Source organism: Melanaphis sacchari, unplaced genomic scaffold (assembly GCF_002803265.2).
Source record: "Melanaphis sacchari strain LSU unplaced genomic scaffold, SCAv2.0 Contig45_pilon_pilon, whole genome shotgun sequence".
NCBI classification, from domain to species: Eukaryota; Metazoa; Arthropoda; class Insecta; order Hemiptera; family Aphididae; genus Melanaphis; species Melanaphis sacchari.
In genome coordinates, this window is record NW_020271303.1 from 2588543 (window position 1) to 2609959 (window position 21417).

The following is a 21417-nucleotide window of genomic DNA, read 5'->3' on the forward strand; positions in this document are numbered from 1 at the left end:
ATCATTATTATTATTATAATACCGCGGTCGCGGTATACGCGCCGGCGGCGGTAGTCGGGTAGGCAGGCACAGTAGACCGTCCTGCACGGACACGGCCCGCAACGAGCTGGAGCGAGCGAGCGAACGAGCGAACGAGTGAGAGAGAGTGAAAAATCGGTCGCCACCGCAGCCCGTCGATGACTACCGGAGCGACGCGCGCGCGCCTCGGACCGCCGGCCCCGCACGTCCACCCATTGGCCGGGCTGGCGTTCGGTGGGTGGAGCCCCGGTGGCCGCGAGGCGCGCACGACCCGGTCTGTTTACCCGCTGCGTCAGTCACGCCGTGGAGCCACTCGGCGTTCAACAACCCGCTGCGAATACCCCGACCGACCGGCCGATCAAGCGACCGACCGTGGACGCGCGCGGCCGCTCTCGAGTGAAATAATACACATGTTACTATAATAACGACGACCACAGTGTGCGATTTTTTTTTTTAGATTTTAATTTCTGTTGATTTTTATTCGTTTCAAATTTTGCTGGTCGTACGTACGCGCACCCGAATTTTCGCGAGTTATGCCGAAAGTGCCGCTCCGACCGACGTTGTAAACGATAAGATAATCCGTTGTCGCCGCCGCGTCGACATGCGATCCGTCCGTGCACCGACTATACGATATCATTAGGCGTATCATATCATCGCATATACCTATAGAAACGCCGTAACTCGCGACTTTCGCGCCAAAAGACACCGCGAAATCGGTACCATCGACGTATCACCATATACTTTTTTTTTTATTATTATCGTTAAATATACCGCGCGAGAGGCGTTTTACCATCACGATAATATTATAATATATACTCGATATAACATCCTAGGGTGTGACGCGTAAATGACTACCGCGTTATGTTAAACCCGTTTATGGACAACGCGCCTCTGATCAACGGCATGGGCGTCAAGGTCGAGGAAGACTATATGGCCGCTTCCCAGGACCACTATCATCAGATGCACTACGGGCAACAGCAGGCACCGCCGCCTCCGCCGCCGCCACCCCCTCCACCGCCGCCACACCATCCGGGCTACCCGGGGCCCAGGGACTTTTTGCACATCCGCCGGGACGTGGCCGACTACCACCACCACGGCCATCACCACCATCACCACCATCACCAGCACGGTGGAGACCATCACATGAGCGGCCTGTACCCGGCGGCCGTGCACCACGACCTGCAGCTGCACCACGGACAGGCGTACCCGCCGCCGCCGTCGCACCAGCCGCAGCCGCCGCTACAGCCGTCCGCGTCCGTGCACCGACACAACGATTATGGTGGCCAAGACCCGTACGGCGGTGGTGCCGGTCACCCTGGCGGCGCGTTTTACCGGTACATGCGACACGGCCCGGTGCCGGCCGCCGCCGCGCTCAAGGACATGTCCTGCCTGTGGATCGACAAGCCCGGGCCGCCGATGCGCACGTGCGGCAAGATGTTCGGTTCCATGCAGGACATCGTGTCGCACATAACGGTCGAGCATGTCGGCGGGCCCGAATGCACGACGCACGCGTGCTTTTGGCACGGGTGCGAGCGCAAGGGCCGGCCGTTCAAGGCCAAGTACAAGCTGGTCAACCACATCAGGGTGCACACCGGTGAAAAACCGTTCCCGTGCCCGTTCCAGGGATGTGGCAAGGTGTTCGCCCGGTCAGAGAATCTCAAAATACACAAACGCACTCACACAGGTACGGCGCAAATCACTCGTAATCGTCTTAGTATTTCACGCAATTTTTTTTTTTTTTCGTTTATGTGCCGGCAATTGCCATCCACGTCCCATGCTTTTAATCGTGAATATGATAACAAATTTGTTAGTTTATCAACTATATAATTTATCATTGTCATATAAAACAGTGTCACTGTCAGTATACCTATGATTCTTAGATCATTATTCCCTCGATCCTTTTCCCACGCTTCGCCCACCCCTCAAACTATACGAGCGCGCGCATTAAATCCGCCATAGACTCATAAACCATATCATGTCTTTGTCTCGTTTTTATAGTATAGAAAAATGATATATTTTATCACAAAAATTATCTTATATCGTTAATTATCACTTGCAAGTGTAAAACTAAAAAAAAAACTAGTCCATTTCGTATTCTGTTTCGCTAAACATAGCCATTTGATATCTTAAAATTTATAAATAGATAAGAATAGGTGTACCTAAGATATTGCCGTTCTGCATGATTAAATTATCGCGCAATATAGGAAAAAAATTAAAGAAATCTTAATTTATATTTTGGGTAAAAATAAATTCGTATTACTTAATGGTAGCATTACTAATTTAAATATAATATCAAATCTACGCAATAATATTTAGAATTATCAGCTCGAATCAACGAGAACAAATATTTTGTATAACAATAAAATGAACCAATTATATTTATAACCAAATTCTGTGTAATATCATATAATAATATAAAAATATTCAATGACAATTATAACCAAATTAAAAATAGTTATTATTATAAAATAATTGTGATTTTTACTTATATATTATTGTTATATAAGCATCCGTAATATTTTTAATTTGTATAATACTATTATTGATTTCGATTTGAAAAAGCGAAAAATGATCGTTAGATGAAAAAACAATTCTAATATCTTTATTAAATTTTTTGGATGACGATCCGTCTCCGTTATTTTACTTATATTTCATTAAAATTAGGCATAATTGCTAAAATGTAAAATTTAAAAACCTTAATAATTAGTCCCGTGAGGAATAACATAATTCCTCTTTTAACCCGTCCCTGCGTTTTATGTGCAATGTTTTATTTAATATAAATTATTAATAGTACCTGATTAGCGACTAACCTATGCAAGAATATGAATATTACGAATTTAAAATTACCGATTATCATTTATATTGTATAATTAAATTGTCTATATTTATGAATTTAAAATCGTATTTACCAGTTAACAATAAAAATAAGTTGAAACTTTAGGTAATAAAGTATTAAATCAATTTTGAATTTTTAAAATATAACATTAACATTGTACATTTAATGGTACTCACTAGTTATATCTTATAATCAATTTGGTTTTCTGGTTTTTTTTTCTTTCTGTATAAATTATTGCCATTTTCTAAAATATCCGAAAAAGACATGTATATGTTATGAAACCATTATGAAACAAAGTAATAACACGACAATATTTCATAAACGCCTCTCCGAATAATAATAAGAAAAAATACAAACGAAATCCAATGTTCATTTTTTATTGTCTAATGCACATATACGGGTAAATAAAATATAATAAACGACTGGTTAGGGTGGTTTCATCTCAAGCACCTCTATTGTGAACCACCCTTTTTCTTTTTTCGGACGGTGTCGGCGACGATCCGAGACTACGACTATTCATTTTCACTATCTTTTTCTGGCGGTACGCGTTCATTATTATTTTATACATATAAATAATTGTTATTTTATGTTATTTGAATGGACATTTTTGTAATTCCAACAAGTGCCAACCGTTCATCGATCGATAATTTCTTGTCAATCATAGCTTGTCCCATAAACTACTTCACTGCCCATCATTCAGCCGATCCCTCGAGCTAAATGAATTGCCACTGCTGCAGAGATTCGGATAACCGCTTGCATAATATTATAATATTAACAAACTTGTTTATGCACAAAGACAAAAAATACATTCAAATAAACCACCTTTATTATTATTTTTTATTATTTATTAGAATGTATAAGCTTACATATAGGTATACATATTATAACAATGCACTCGGATAGGTAGGTTTGTTAAGAACCAGCTATAAATATGCATAGTTTCAAAATGGCGCGTACGATTTTAGTATGATTTCAGATCTGGTTGAGAAACGTATTATTAATCGATTTATTTATAGCTGCGGTTTCACGTCTATTCGCGTATGAAAGTTGTACGTGTCGTACTTCAGTGTTGTTATAATATGCTACCGAAAGATCATAGGTCGTGTTCAGAGCGCGTTCGTATGTTCCTACATGTAGAGTCTGGACCGTGATGCCTCCCGGGCCCGTATTTGACTCGAATAAGTGCTAAAATGTAAACGTCACTACTGCACGATGTTTTTCCCCCGAGTCTTTAGTTAATCTATTTCGATAAACGTACTATTTTTATACTTAACGTCGTACTTCCTTATTGTACTATCATCAAAACTTAGAATATTTCTTTGATTATAATTTTTTATTTCACGAATTTATATACTATCATGATTTAATATCATAAAAAGTATACGCATAAATTAGGTATTTATATTTTTTATGTACATTAGAATATCGTTTCGACAATGAATTTAAAAAACATATAATATTAAAACATAATTCACTGCTGTCAAAAATATATTTACATATTAGGCACAGTTTTTATTAATAACAAAAAATGTATGCACTATTTTATAGTAAACGTAAAATTATTTTTTAGTTTTTTACTTCCATTTACTCTCTTTATTTAATAAATATTAAATTGGGTGGTACGCTACTTATATTATACCAACATTCAACATTCTTTGTTACATCAATTAATTTATATTAAAACATTTTAAAAATAAGGCATTTAGTAATATCTAAATGTTAAAAAATAATCAATAACCCGTTTCAATACGTTATGTCGAAAACTTCGAATTTTGCAAATAGTTATTTTAAAAAACCCTGAATTTAACTTGACTTTATGAAAGTCGTATATGTATTTTCTCATCATAAAATATTATTTACTTACAACGACAGTAGGCATTATGCCAAAAAATATTTTATTAATTCACTGCAATAAGGAATACATATATAATTAAAAAAAGCATCAGCATTACTAAATCTCAATATATATATTAATTATTTTTGTGTTTTCTGTTTCCAAGACAAAATTTAATGAGTATATGATATTTGTACTACAAAAAGGCTATTCTTTCTCCATAAAGATATCAATACTAAAATGTATATTTCAATCTTAATAATATCATAGTGTGCTAAACTTAATTTTGTTTTAATGAAAATATTTAAATGAGTTACGTATATTATTGTGTTAAAAATAAGAGTTGTGATGTTTTTATCATGTATTTCCATAAAATGTATTATTAATAATAGTAATATCACACATGTATATTCAAAAATAAAATGTATGTATAGAATCATCATTCATCAATTGTCATAAAAAAATATAAAATAAGAATAATAATCTCACATCATAAACGATAGAAATGCTGCCATAAAATAAACACGGGGGCATTATATTAGTATTTGCAACATTGTATGTATCATATTACTTGTAATGAAGTATAATATAAGCTTAGTAGCTGACCTGTAAATCTCATCTCAAACACATTAAAATGATATAATTGAATTTAAATTCAGAGGTTTAGATGACTGGATGAAATTACAATATTATGATTTTGATTTCGGGTGGCAATAAATATTTCGGTAGGATTCGCGTCTTCAGAGTATTATTCATACATTTATATATATTTACATAGGCGTGTTTAATTGTTGTTATTACGTGCACACAGATAGGTAATATATAAAGCTGGCGAGGGGGTGTCGAGGAGGGATGTCATTATTTTAATATTTTATCGAACGAGGACATCTGGAACAGGTTTTTTTTTTAGGTTGTTCTATAAACAAAATAAATTACACGTTCGCGCATTATGAATGGTACGGAAAAAAAGAGATGGAAAAAAACTGGTTATCGCCAAGCATAAATTTCAAAAACCGTTCTCCTACTCCGAGATTGGTAGAAAAATATTATAATGGCCCGATATTATAATAACCCGTACTGTGTAGCTATAAATTTCGTGTTTTTATGTGCCTCGGAAAGTTTCCAGTCCGTTTTAACACATACAACCGCAACACTTAATATATATATATAGTAATACATTCAATCATTATATTATATTGTATAGGTATCTGTGTGTGTATGATGATAATAATAATCATACTAAATGATGATCTCCTCCGATCAAGACGTCCACACGTAGGCCAACGTAGTTTTTAGCTGTCATTCATATTAATCAAATTAATAAATTCATATTATAGTGTGCAAACTTAGCTAATTAATAGAAAATGTATTAATATCGAGTTTGATAACGATTCTAAAAATGTATAGAAACCAGAAAAAGTACGATATAGACATCACATCATACGTAATAGCGTCGTTATGGTGATGTTAGAATAAAAAATTAAAAAATAAATAAAATAAAAACATAATATACGCACACGTGTTTGATACAAGTATAGCTTGTTTATATAAGTATAAATATAAGTACTGAAAGATTTTTGTTTTTAAATAATTTACCGTATAAGATTTTATCAAAATTCAAGTTCTATACATCGCGGAGTGTATAATATTCACGAACAAATACGAATAATAATACGCACGTAGGCATTTATCCGTTAAACGTTGAAAATGTTTTTACATTTTAAATGTCCGATAAAGTCGTATGATATATGTGCATAGGCGGTATATATAAATATAATATGGTGTGTACCTATACGAGATTTACACGCATGTATACGTAAATATGATTATTTTTTGTAGTGCGTTAGAAATTTATTTATTTGACATTTTTGTGGTAGTAAAAAAAAAACATTTTATATCGTTATTATTTTTTAATATATACATTATTATATTATATTAATATAGTCGCTGTACTTGTACACGAGTATTTCATACATAATTTTTTTTCTCTTTCGGTAAATATTTTAATTTTATATAGTATATGTCGTTTTTGATCTTTTCATCCGTTTAATGCATTTAAAATGTATAAGTAACGACATTATGGTGTACGTGATCATCACGTTATATTTATTGTAGCCCTTTTAAAAATAAAATGACAAAGTTCAAGCATAATATTATAAATATCCGTACCAAATACATACTATTCGTATCTACTTTACGCGTGTTTATGTAGAAAACGTTGAAAACATGTTAGACTTAATTTTGTTTTAAAGGATTGTGCGTAGTTTCAGTAAAATTCTACATTTCAAAATTCAGACGACACTGCAACAATGCGTATGAATATTAAATGCATATACCAATATATGGCGCTTACAGTGATGTTATTTCGAAGGAGCGCGGCACAGTTAAAAAAAATAAATGGTTATAATCTACGTCGTCTTATTACATACATATTATATGTATGGTTTACGTACTGCGGTTTTGGCATAAGCCACTCTATAATCTATATAGACTACAGTACACGTTATTCGACCTTAGGCACTAAGGTACTATAATATAGATGGATATAGATATATATTTATATATTTTAATATGTGTAATATGCACAGTGTTGTGGTCGGCGCATTACATTTTATTGTTAACCGTTGCGGTTACGATTAGGTATAAAAACGAACGGGGAAAAAAAGTCGAGGCCAAGCGTGCGCAGCAAAATACATATTGTTATATTTTCGGTTTTATCTGCACCCCAAAAGTGTGCGTTCCGTCCGCCCCACCACAGCTGAAACCCAATCGTGATGATGGTATATGGGATGCAAACTTTTTTTTAATAATAATCCACCGGGGAAGTCCTTGAAAAAAACATGGCCGATAATTTTTTGAACGTATTAAAAATATACAACGACAATATAATATTATGCATCGTGGGCTAAGACCTGATATATCCTATACGCGCGGTTCACCCCATCCACAAACGTACGTGTTTCGCGAACGGGTTGAACAGACAATGACAATATATATTATTATTATAATATTTAATGCGTGCGCGCATGTGACAATGTGTATATATACATAATATCGTTTATAGTGTCGGGGTGAATGTATACGGCCAAGTCTAGGGCGCGCAGCAGCAAAAGGCCGGCGGCGGCGCGGGCATTAAGAATTACTAATGAGACGGAAACGGCGGCGGCGAGGCGGCGGCTGCACGCCGAGGGTTTGTCCTACATAATATTATACACATAGGTATATAATATAATGTATAGTGGGTATGCACGGTATAAACCGACGTATACCAGAGTATAACAACCGCGAATTACGCCCCTGAAGCCTGCAGGACCCTTGGTACGCCTATATATTATATATATTATATATAGGTTATACTATACGCGCATTCATAATATAATAATAATATACACGTCTCGCACCCACCATACTATATCGAACATCGTACTTATACTACCCCATGGCGCAAAATGCCCACCGACGCTTTCGTTTGTGTCCTTTCGACACACACACACACACACACACACAAGAATTTATATACATGTATATAATGTAAATGCGTTCACTTCTGGTCTCGATCTCTCTCCCCTCTTCTGCACCCTCACACGCTCACTCTCTCACTGCCGTCGCAGTGTTTATTAACGGTCGAACATTATTATTACATTTCGATAACCGCAAACAACGCATATAGTTATACTATATATTCCCCACGATAAGTCTATGGGCTTATATGTGTACACGGACCGTTTCGTCCAGCGCAGGTACCAGCTATATATATTATAATAATATGATCACTAGAGAGAATTAGGACTACCGACTATATACTCCGCACGGACTTAAATGTGCGCGTTTCTATTAGATGAATGTGTATTAGCGTCACGTCGTATACTCGTATACGGCAGTCTAATATATAAGTATATAATATAAATAATATTAGGCCGAGACATTTTACAAGCTACGCGGTATATTATACATACATAACGATTAATGAAACATAATATAGGTATTAAATTATTATTATTTATATAGCAAAAAATATGTTTTTTTTTAATATTTACCTCTAGGTATACACAAATTTATAACAGATAAAACATCATAATTTAATAGCTATGTTCTTAAGTTAATTCATTTTTTAAATTGTAATATATATAATATATGCCTACACCATACACGAGTATATGATATAATATGTGCACACATTCTCGATCATGTAAAATTATGCTATTCTTAAACGTATCAAATTTTAAACTGGTTTTGATTTTATGTTTTTTAAATTATTGCTCCGGCACGAAACAGTTAATTTTGTAATGTACCGTGTTAAATCTATTATAATGTTATAAAGTCGAGACTCAAGATACACTAATTAAATACAATTATAATTTTATGAGAAATTAAATTTTTTATACAAATGTCGAGTTGTCTTCATAATACGTTTTATGAAATGAAATTAGTTTTATGTATATAATAGTATTTTAAAATTATTTAGATGGCGATATCATAGTAAATTATACATGTTTTATACATATGTATAAAGATTAAACTATAAAAGCTGAAAAAGCTGAAAAAAACGAAACTCTTATTGTTTACAAATTATAATACACATTGGCGCGTTAATAAAACTATAGAGCTGATAAGACTGTGCGGTTTATATTTTATATATATATCTCATATCTTTAATGTAGCATTCGGAAATAAATAATTTATATAAATACATAATATAAATATATATTTTATATTAATATTATTTTGTTTTCCTACTTCTTGAATTGGCACTGCAGAACGAACCCCCGTAAATTTGTAATTCGACAATTGATAGAATTTCGATTTACGTTTTACTATACTATTTTAAGAGAGTATAATAATATTACTAAAATACGACTAATGTATGTTAGACGCGCGTAAAACGTACACGAAATTGCGTGTATAATTAAAACGGCGTTAGCAACCTCCATGGAGATGCGTCTCAATTACAAAAAAAAATAATAATAATAATAATAATAACCATCGGTAGCGGCGCCCGGAAGGGGTTTGGAACTGGTGTCGGTCTCTATGCGTGCTCGTGTACATAACGATTAACGGCCTCGGTTTAATCGTCGTGTATAATTTGTCGCGATCGCGTCGATTACAGCTCGTCAGCGGACCGCGAGTCGCCCAGACGCGGTGAAACGGCAGCATGACGATCTGACAGACTCGGTTTGTTATACAGCACGCGCCCGCGTACACGATGTAAATTAAATACCATATACCCGGGATCGACCTGGGATAACACAATATAATATATACATACGGTACACTATTACACCGTAGAGACGCCCGTGCGTCGAGATCATATACTGTTTATAATATATATATATATATAATGTATATGTACCGCGAGTATCGTCGTCGTCGTCATCATTTGCATACGAGACAATCCCGCGAGTGCGTTGTGTAGATTAAAAAACGAGATATACCACGGCCGCCGCCGCCACCACCCCGAAAACCGCATTCCACAGTTGATGACTTCTGATCTCCTGAAACTGGACGGCTGGGCCGGACGAATGGACCCGATGAATATATATATAAATATATATATACATATATATATCACGTTTATTATATTTTGTATATGTATGTATTATACAGGTAGACGTATACCTATATCATTTTATTATGAATAAACGCGCAGGTATACTTGAGCGTGTAGTGGTTAAAAAAACGATATAGGTACACGCGCGTAGGTACATTATCCGACTGGACGCGTGCGACCGCACACACGCGTATTTGTCACGAGAAACGTTTAAAGTCTAATCTAAATGAAATCTAAAGGATTTAACGAGCCACCATCGTATTATACATAGGTATTGTGTTTTGAAACGATACTCAGTTTTTGTATGCTAACGTGTATATATTTTTATTTTTTTATTTGACAAATCGGAATATGAACGACATTCCGTCTCTGTATAATATATACAAAATAAAAACAATAATAATATACATTTATGGCGCCTTCGACTTTTTTTCAACAGCTACCGCTGTAGTCACAGTATATCAAGTAGATACCATAATTTATGCTGTGTATTTCGCGCGTAAAAAAAAGCACGAACTATACCTGCGTATTTTATACATTTTCAGTGATTATTGGAAATTAAATGTGTGGTTATAAAATATTAACCGCAGTTTAGCATTAGATTTACCATTATATCCGACTGGGTGAAATCAATAAACCGTGAAATACATTTTAAACAGAATTTACTTCCTAACCTTTAGTTCCGATCGATTTAACCGCGCGAGTCCAGTCGTGCACATCCAATACTATATATACGCCTGCGTCATCGATGGGTACTATTATATCATCGTTTATAAACAAGCATAATATTGTTGTACCTATCAAATAATAATAACGATATCGTATGTCTGTATAGTTTGATCGAAATATAACAATCACGTAATATAATATTAGTTTATTGTTTGTATAATATACCTATATTGCAATGAACGGACATCTCGCTGTATTGGTACAGATATAAAGTTTGTGGCCTGTGTGTATATAATTATCGTATTTCACATATATATTTAACAGTATAAAATACGATATAATGTGGGTCAATGTTATATATTATTATTATGGCTGTGGTGCCACCCTTAAGCGGCAGCGGCGTTTACCAGTGGGAGGTACTCGTGTTTAAAAAAAAAATAGTATTTTCATTCAGACAACGATAATTTGTCTGATCTAATATATTCCCCGTGACAGATGGTATATTATAGCAGCCATGTTAGCGCAGAGATCATCCATTGGCTGTACTGCACACTGTAACTGTTTCCCCGCGGCCACCCCTTTATCGATCTTCTCGCGAGTTCCCCTCTTCGTATGGGTATATATGTATATGTTTTTGTGTCTTCCCCTACCGCGCGCACCCGACGACAAACTCATCGCCGTTTCCGTGTATACAATATATACGTATATATATATACGGACGACCATGTAATAATAATCGCGATGAGGGAAAAAATTGTATACTCGTATATATGGAGAGAGAAAAAACACGCATAGGACAAAGGACCCTCCGATAATCCGAATATAGGTATACGCGTCTGCAGCCATAATATATATGACATCCCCACGCGAGTACACGCATATATACTCAGCATACGTGAATGACGACAGTTTAAAACTTAATCAGGTCCTTTTGTCGTCGTGTATAATATTAAAAAGATACAGAATGCGCATGTAGATACATTATATAACTTTACTCTACTTAATATTATGTTAAATAATTTAACAGGATTCAGAGCTTATATTATGTTTAATATACGTATATTCTGCAAAGATCGAACTTTTTAATATTTTTATAATACTAGTATTACCTCGGAAATATATTACCTAAATTCGAAAATGCTTGATATGTGAAGTACAGTGTAGGTATAATATAAGTATATAACTCACCTAGATTAATATTTCTATGTATATAGATATATAATAAGTACCACCGTCCACCACACTTCACCGATTGGTCACTCCGATTTTTCGGATTACGCGATATAACAACGTATGACAATTACAATAAAATAATATATGTTTTCTGTCGCTATTAAATCCGCCGAAGCGGAGAGACGATAATAATATAACAACGTGATCCGCGTGATAATTAGGGGGCGTACTACTGTATACGCGGTACACCGTGTAACATGGATTTTCTTTTCACCCTTGGCATTTTGTCAGCTTCACTGATCCCGTATAAAAGCCTTTAAATCCCAGTTTTCAATATTAAATCGGGCTTATACCCTGAAGTAGATACATACACACATACACACACAAGCGAACGTCATAACACCACTGTTCTTGCTTCTGTGTCTGTATTCTATGTATATGTTCAGTTGCTGTACATATATTATATAATACTTTGCAATGATTCCAGTGAAACGACAATAATATTATGTAGCTAAGCATAGCGACGACGATGATAATAATAATAGAAGTGTGATTTTACGGTCGCGAGAATCACAAAAACTGAACTGCAAAATTGCTGTGGAAACAATATATTTATACATAATAATATATCATCAAAACGTTCGAAAGAGAATACGTCATATAGACGTAGGATAAGGCGTAGACAGCTAGGGGTGGTTGTAAGCATACGAGTTAACGAACTTATAACTTAAATAATCTAACTTAATAACAGTACTAAATTTTTCATGGCTCAGATTATTATTTACTCATTAGTTATACGAATTAAAAATTGTAATTTTATTATAATTTATAGTACCTAGTCATATTGACTATATTATATTAAATTATTATTGAATTCACAATTTAAATAAATGGAAAATACGAATATTTTTTCGTTTTTCATTATTTTATTCATCTTACGATTTACGCGTTAATACATTATCTCGAGCATAAGATAATATAGATTATTTATTATTTATCCCCGATGTTATAATATATAAGTAATAATATTTATTTTTTGATTTTTTAGTGTTTCCAAGCAAAATTTTATCAACTTTGTCGTGTGCGCGAAATTATATATAATACTCCTTCATTAACATTATTGAAAGAATAATACTCGCATGTATTATTTACTCAATACTTAATTAAATTTATATTACTTAACACGTGTACATACCCTCTCTTTTATACTTCACGTATTTATGTCGACAAGTACTGTTTTAAAAACGTCTAACAAATATTAAGAGTATTGTATTGTTCATTTAAATTAATAGCGCCTCCGTTCTAAATTTCAATTGACAAATCCCCTGTTAGCACTTAACTTGAAATTCGAGTATTAATTTAATTATACCCCAAAGTATATAATATAATATATGTATTATTGAACCATTCGTCGAAAAACGTGGTTTTCACAAAAACAAAACCATTTTTATTACACGTTAAGTAGATAACGTTCGAGTTATGTAAAACCGTTTAGTTGATTTTTTAGATTTTATTTACGCAATATAAATTCCTACAAACATTTTTAAAGAATATAGTTAGATGTTTCTTTAAAAATGTTTTAAAGATTAATTATTGTAAACCAAAATTCAAACGACGATATTTTTACGAGAAAGACGACATTAAAATAAAATTAGTGAAGAAGTTTTGGTCGACAAGTACCTAACTATAACTCCACTACACCATAGCATAGTAATATAATATTTTAATAATGCCAAAGCGTTGAAATAAAACCACCGTTGTGAGATTATTTGTTTTTTTTTTTTTCAAAAGCACTCGAAATTACGGAAAAGCACAATAAATAAAACGAAAAGAGCAAAAGGGGGAGGAAACAAAAAAACTAAAACGAAAACACTCGAGTCTCGCGGCGCAAAACTTCGCACCCACTCTCCGACGTTGGTAACGGGTATACAATAAATAATATTATAATATATATTATTATAAAGTTGTAAACGGATCTACATTCTACAGCATACCGAAAGGCGGCAACTGCAAAGGTATATAATGCAACAAGCCCCCTCTCCCTTCGTCGCCCCCACCAACCATACACAAACACACGTATACACACCTTTTTCCGGGCCAATTCACCGTCATTAGCCGTGTGACGTACCACCTCGAAGGGAGAAAATTCTAGTCGAGGGGTTTCCTGTAAATATTTACAGTGGAACTCCCGAGTACTTCACCCGACACCAATGCGAACACATGTGTGCGTGTGTGTGTGTGTGTGTACTAGCGCGTGTTAGTAGTAGTTGTAAATCCGTCTTTTGTCGACGAAAATACACACTCGCGACCAGTCAAGAGAGCCTTTACAAGCACGCACTCGGGTAATACCTATACAGTCACAATGAAGTGCCAAGTGACCGATTCAGCAGTGTATTTCTTTCCATTCCGGTGAATATTTATATTATTCGCGTATTACAAAATATATACAGCAACAGCACCACCACCACCTCCGCCAACACTATTATTATTATTATTATCAGTATATTGTTGTGCGGTTGCGGCTTCTTTGTGGCATTTGGGTGCGCGGACAGCGTGGTCCGGAGCCGGGTGCGTTTAAAAAAATAATAATAATAATACCAACAATATAAAGAAAGGTTCGTCCGTCGCACCGCGCCCCGTACCCTCGGGTCAGCGGTACCCGGTCGGTTATTCGTCTCTGCAGACGTTCGGTCGCCGCGAGAGAAAGAGTTGACAACCGTGCCGCGGTGTGTGCGTTTCAGACGGCTTATCGGCATGCGAAACCCTTTCGCGGCCGTTTTCCGAGAATCAAACAATACGAGGACATCAAAAATATGCAGTAAATATTATATTATAATATTATTATTGTTACAATCGTCATCTTAATCGTTATTGTGCCATACGTATGCGTGTAAGTACGCGTCCGACGGCAGAAAGACTATGTCACATTATTCTTGTGCCGTTTCTTTGTTTATTTTTTCAATAGTCTTCGACGTCTGCGTAGGATGTGATATTACTGATGCGGTTTGAACACTGCAGCGTTCTACGACGAATCGCCGACGGCACGAGTGTACAGTCTGCGGCGCGGATTTCGACGAAATGCATTTCCGGATTTCGTATGTGCGCTCGCTGTAAGAGATATCCGTCTTTTAAACGCGCGTTTCAAAATCGAATCGTACGTACCTTTATCGTTATTTAATATAACATGTTATTATTATTATAAATGTCCGCGCGTGATAATTGATTTTTAAACCGCTTCATCCAGCAGCTCCGCCCGTAGGCGTTTCTCGTTTAGAGGTCTGCAACACCAGTGTCGGTAATAGGTATATATAATAATATAATTTGTACACGGGCGCGCGCGCCGACACTACTCACTTCTATGAATACGTATAACGCACCACCGGTCCACCCTTAGGGGCCAATAAGTATACAGTCGCGGCCCAGAACAAACGATACATCACCAGGCAATTAGGCTAATTTGTGAGAAAACAACGAAACGTGAATAAGGAGGCGTATGTATATAATATAAAAGTATATACATTATTATACACGTTGTGTGCACAGGCCACAGATGGGTTGTGCGATGGTCGTATAACGGCCTAAGGGTATTCATACACAGCACCCGCCGACACTTGTTTATTATATTATGTGCTTCCGATAAGGCTTCTTCATTTTTAAATATATTTTTTTCACTTTTCTGTTACCCTGGATGCTGGCGAACGCACCCGAGGCGATGGGCGTTTGATTTTAACCGCGGTAAATCTAACCAATAAATTCGTAAACGTGTTTATTACATTTTTGTCGTGTTTTTTATTTTCATTCATTCTCCTGTTTCTACTCACACCGGATATGTTTTTTGTGTATATATATATTTCTATTAATATTATTATTAGTATTTTTTTTATTATTATAATAACATAATTTATGAATATTGTGAATATATTATTGTTATGGCCGACATTAACACCGTACGTATATGGTATATGGCGTACATTATCGGCGTTTTTGTAATATACGTGAGAAAATTAATTTGAAAAATAATCTATTATTAGTTTTAATAGATGCCATTGATAATATTTCAATATAATATGTATGTATGTCGATATAATATTATAGCAGTACATAAAAAAATAGATAAATATTACGCAATAAACAATACTCGCTCTTATAAATACTATCACTATTTTTCTCGTTACCAAAAACAATTCTTAAAACGAGTTGAACCGAAATATTTAGAATTAACTGCCGAAATGACTTATCCCTATTTTTCCTTGTGTAATTCGAAACACAGTGCGTAGATGTTATTTTAGCTTGCCGTTCTTGAAGGTGGCACGAGCCACAGATAAACAAACATTCGTGTCTCGTCTCAGAACCGTTGACTGTTTTTGAACGTGTCGCAGCAGATGTTTGTTGTTTGGCTTTACACGGACTCGATAGTTCGCGGGTGGTTTATTGCGGTCCCCTTGTTATCGATCAACTCGTCGATACAGGGTCAGAACACCATATTATTTAAATCGTAATTCGAAAACACGGTCTACACGGTTATTATTGGCTCGTTTATAGGATTTTCGAGGGAAACAAAATCGATCAATCTCTAAACAATCTGTTCCGATGTCTTTATTCATAGCATTATGTTTACATAACACTTAAACACTACGAGTACATTATAACTTAATATATATATATATTAATCAACTAGTGTATAATGGTCACCGAATTTAAGTACAAAACGTACATTTGATGGTAAATATTGGAAATTTATATTTATTACATCATAAAATCGTTTTTATAGCTATAATGGTTAAGTAATTCTTAGTAATTTAACGACATTGTCTGAATTCGTTTGTAAATAAAAAGGGGTTCTTCCTATGTAGGTATATTTGTGTATTGAAACTAAATCATTTAATTTTTTAAATAAACATATAATTATTGAATTACCGAGGGGAAAATAATATTTCATAATAAACATAGTTTAAAATACTTTTATTAAAGACAGATGCTTTTTGATGGTATAATAAACTTTTAAAATGTTGGTTAATCTAATTTTATATAAAAAAAAAAAAACTATATAAAATGAGAAAGAAAAATGAAGAGATATAATTGTTTTTTTTTATTTTATGCGCATTATTTGTGCTTAAACACACATCCATCAATAAAAATATTATATAAGTTGTAATACGCGAGGGTAATTATTTCTTAACATATCAATAATATTATTTTGTGAAAAATACACATTTTAATCCTGCTTGTCACTTCTAATTTAAAATTAAAATATAGGTATTTTCAATCGTATAATATAATTGTTCATATATCTTCATATTATAAAGTTGATAATTATTATTACCAGATTATGCATATTAGACAGTAGTCGTCGCGTTTCTTAATAGGTACGTTTTATTTAATTTCTTTTCCTGCGTAATACCTAAATGTTAATACATAAAATTAATTCTGTAAACCTTGCCAATAATGTTTAACACCACACTGATAATTAACTTCAAATTATTACAGATACACTTATTAAGCAAATATTTCACGAGTAATTTTAAATAAAAATACATATATAAACTTACTATAATTTAATAGACAGATAAGATCTGATAACTAATTGATTTGATGACGTAGTGATAATAAAACATTTTACATAGTATTAAATAAACAATGACACAAAGGTATAGTCGTAAATTTTCCATCTCAACACTTTGTACTAAATATTAGTATATTTAACTCGTATACTTAAAAAGTTTTAGACGCCCCACAATTCAACATTTGTTATATTTTCAGCGATTTTCCGATTTCATTTTGTATTATATTTAAGATGATCAGAGCTAAGAAAAAAACCGATGTACGTGAGTGAGCAGATTTATGCGCACGTGTGCCCGACCTAAACAATATAACATAATATTATAATATAACTATATAAGTTACGTAATAATATTGTACGTCGTGGCGAATTAATGCGCGGTCGGTAGGTACACTCGTGAAGACTTTTCTGCTTCCACCGCAAAATTAGCGTATGATTCGTATCTCAGTAGACGGAAATATTATGACTAGTAGGGAGGCTTGTGATTTCACCCTCGTGCGGTAGAAAAAAAATAATAAATAGCAACAGAAGAAAACGTTTCTGTTGTGAACGACGGAAGTCGGCGGCGCAAAGAGTACAATACGAGCATATACGTTTATATATATATATATATAAACGTGGATAAACTGCAGTGCATTTCTGCAGGGTAACACAATGCCTGCAGGTAAATAAATCAAACCCGAGTAATTCACGAAAAAAATACTTTTTTTTTTTTTGCTTGAAATCTTTCTTATTTTTTCTCATTCTTTACACATTTTTTTTCGTACCCCTCTATCAATACACGCGTATAAGTAAATCTATACACTCGCGCGCACACAATGCAGATTATACAGCTTATATTACACACGGCTATTGAAACATCTAAAAATTTATATATATATACATTTACCTACGCCCAACGATTTATCCGCAAAAACGCCCCGAGAGACCCGAGCAGTAGCAACTATAGGGACGCAACCCGTGTATGCGAGTTCGTATACTTATATTGTTCGTCCGGTGTAACTTCGGTGACGGTATACTTCTATCATCGCAGTTTTCATATTATATACGAATATTACTATGCGGCAGCGGTCGTATTTCCAAAAACGAAAAAAAATGTATATAGATATTGCCAACTATACAATTTTGTACTGTTGTAGTTAGTGTTATGTTATTATTATGTTGTATAACTATGTTTGAAAACACTTGACGGGGACACCGCTACGTCGAGACGTCTCGTCACATCCTTTCCCGGGGATCAGATCGCGAATTCCTGCTGCAAGATTTTATTGAAAAATCCCTCTATTCAGTCAATATTCTTTTTTCACGCATAATATTGTTGTGCAAAAACAAACACGAAATTCGAGTTGATCGGCTTAATCGTCTTAAGTCTTTTAAACGGCTTCGCATCGTCAAAGAACAATAGTGTCACGGAATGATACGTGATAATACAATTTATTATACCATTATTATAACAAAATATTGGAGTTAATGAATTATTGTACCATACGATTTTCTAGCCAAGAGATATTTCTTTCGCGTTCAAATTATTCAAATTAATCGATTTAAAAAAAGACCAAATGTGAAGAGCTGTTTATAATTATTTTTTTTCAATTTTTTTTCTCCAAAATTCGAAATCCTATTACGGGAACGATCGTATAGCGTGCATATATATACATGTATATAGAGGACGGTTTACATGGAACGGTAGGGGGGAGGGGTACACGTGTGATATATATATATATATGAGAAATGACCGCGAACGCAATAAATAATATAATATTATGTGTATACCGCGTGCGTGTTTCGTGTTTATATGGGCAGATACACGGGCTGCTGCAGCAGTTCACCACTATATCGAGTCCGGCTCTGTTCACGACGATGATTTATACGCGGACACCACTCGCGCATACAATAATAATATATATATATTATGTGCGTATATATAAGTACGAGCGATAGAATTTTGACGCGGGTGGGGTGTGGGGGGATGGCTATACGTAATTAATTATCGGAGGAAAAAATAAAAACGAAAATAAAACTATATATACGGTTGATCATGACTTTATGGTATGCATGCACACAAACACATTTATACACACACACATAAACACAAACACACACACACACATACACTCGAGCTCAGACGATTCGGCGGACTTGTATATAAAATATAAACATTACTAGTTTTTATTGCCCTTTGTTTTCGTAGACATATTATGTTATTATATCAGTATTGGGTTTACAATATTTTCGACCGTCTACCATAACACATCATCTCGTTGGCGATTTCCTCGTCAGTATCGTTGTAATCGTAAAATCGTTGGCTCAAATTTTTTTGACTAACATCATGTCCGATTTATATGATAATATAAATTATAAATGAGTTACAATAATAATTTTCTTGATAGGTCGTGTACTTGTGTAGTTCCGTAAATGTATACTGAATTATTATTATTATTATTATTGTAACTAAAAACAAAACGGAAAATGTGGTTCGCTGCGCGATACCAGGGGTTGGTTTAATCTTATTAAATAAACTAACAGTTTAAAGTACAAAATGATATTATTACTATGATTACTATCCGACACATGCCTTCGCTTACCACAGCACCTTTATAAGCGTGTGAAACGATTTTCATTCACCGCAGTCCAAGAAATGTCATCACTGCGTATGTGAGCTGACCTGTGAACCAGTCACCAGACGAATAATAAATTATAATATTAATACATGACTACTATCCTCAAAATATTTTAAGTGCCTACATAATACTATAATGTACATTCTATTTTAAATTTTGTATAACGTATTCTCTCGTTCTAAGCCAAATCTTAATAATTAGCGTTAATTAAATTTTAAAAAAGTGTCTAATTTTGTATTATTTAACATTTTGAAAACTAAAGCACTTGGTACAATATTTTATGAGTTACGTAATAATATTTTCTTAATTTAGGATGATAAAGATATTGCTAATACTGCTAATAGTAAAAATAACTACTATTGTCTGCGTGATTAAACGTCAGAAAATAAGCAATGGAACTTAGGCGCTTCAGTAGTGGACCTGGTTCCGGTCATGGAATCCCTCACGAACGCTTCGACGATGATAAAACATAATATAACAATATTATTATTAATAATAATAGTATTCGTTTGAAAAATTATACCATTTTCTTCTCTCTCCCGTCACCGTTGTCGTAGTCGTCGTCGTTGTCCAGCGTATACGCAGTAGATATTAATTATGCGCGTGTCAACCGGCAGCGCATTAACATATTTCACGGTGTAACAGGAGCCAAAACGAGATCTCGAAAATGATATACCAACTGCTGGACTGGCGTGGTACGTATTTAATATATATTACTATTATATATGTGTACACGACCAAGAGTTTTCCATATTATATAATTTTACACGGCGCTGCACTTGTTGTTACGGTTCAATGGTGACAACGTAATGGCCGGACATTATTGTCGTTGCGTGTCGCGTTTTATTCAGTTTTTATTGCTATTATTATTATTATTATCATCTTTTCGAACCGTTTTTCCTCGTCCTCGGTCGGCCATATTTATTAAAGTCGTTCGATGCCAGTAATTCACCTCCGACGGTATATTTTCGTGTACCATCGGTGGCCGAGACTCATTCTGAAAGTATAATGTGTTATGCTGCACTGGTCCGCATATGAGTAGTGCGAGGAGGTTGAAAATAAAGCTCACATCTGTATATTATATAAAAATAATAACAATACAACTACTCACTCAGTATACAATTTATAAATATATGATATTTTCATTTTTTTTTTCGA

General features: G+C 34.5%; 1 protein-coding gene across 1 annotated transcript in view; it reads left to right on the plus strand.

Annotated features, from left to right (window-relative positions):
* Positions 1-303: 303 nt before the first annotated feature.
* LOC112598175 (zinc finger protein ZIC 4-like) overlaps positions 304-21417 on the plus strand; it is a 37262-nt gene continuing 16148 nt past the window's right edge. The window contains exon 1 of the mRNA XM_025344556.1: positions 304-1702. Coding sequence (XP_025200341.1) covers positions 880-1702 — 823 coding nt within the window. The 5' untranslated portion in view covers positions 304-879. The remainder of the gene's footprint in view (positions 1703-21417) is intronic.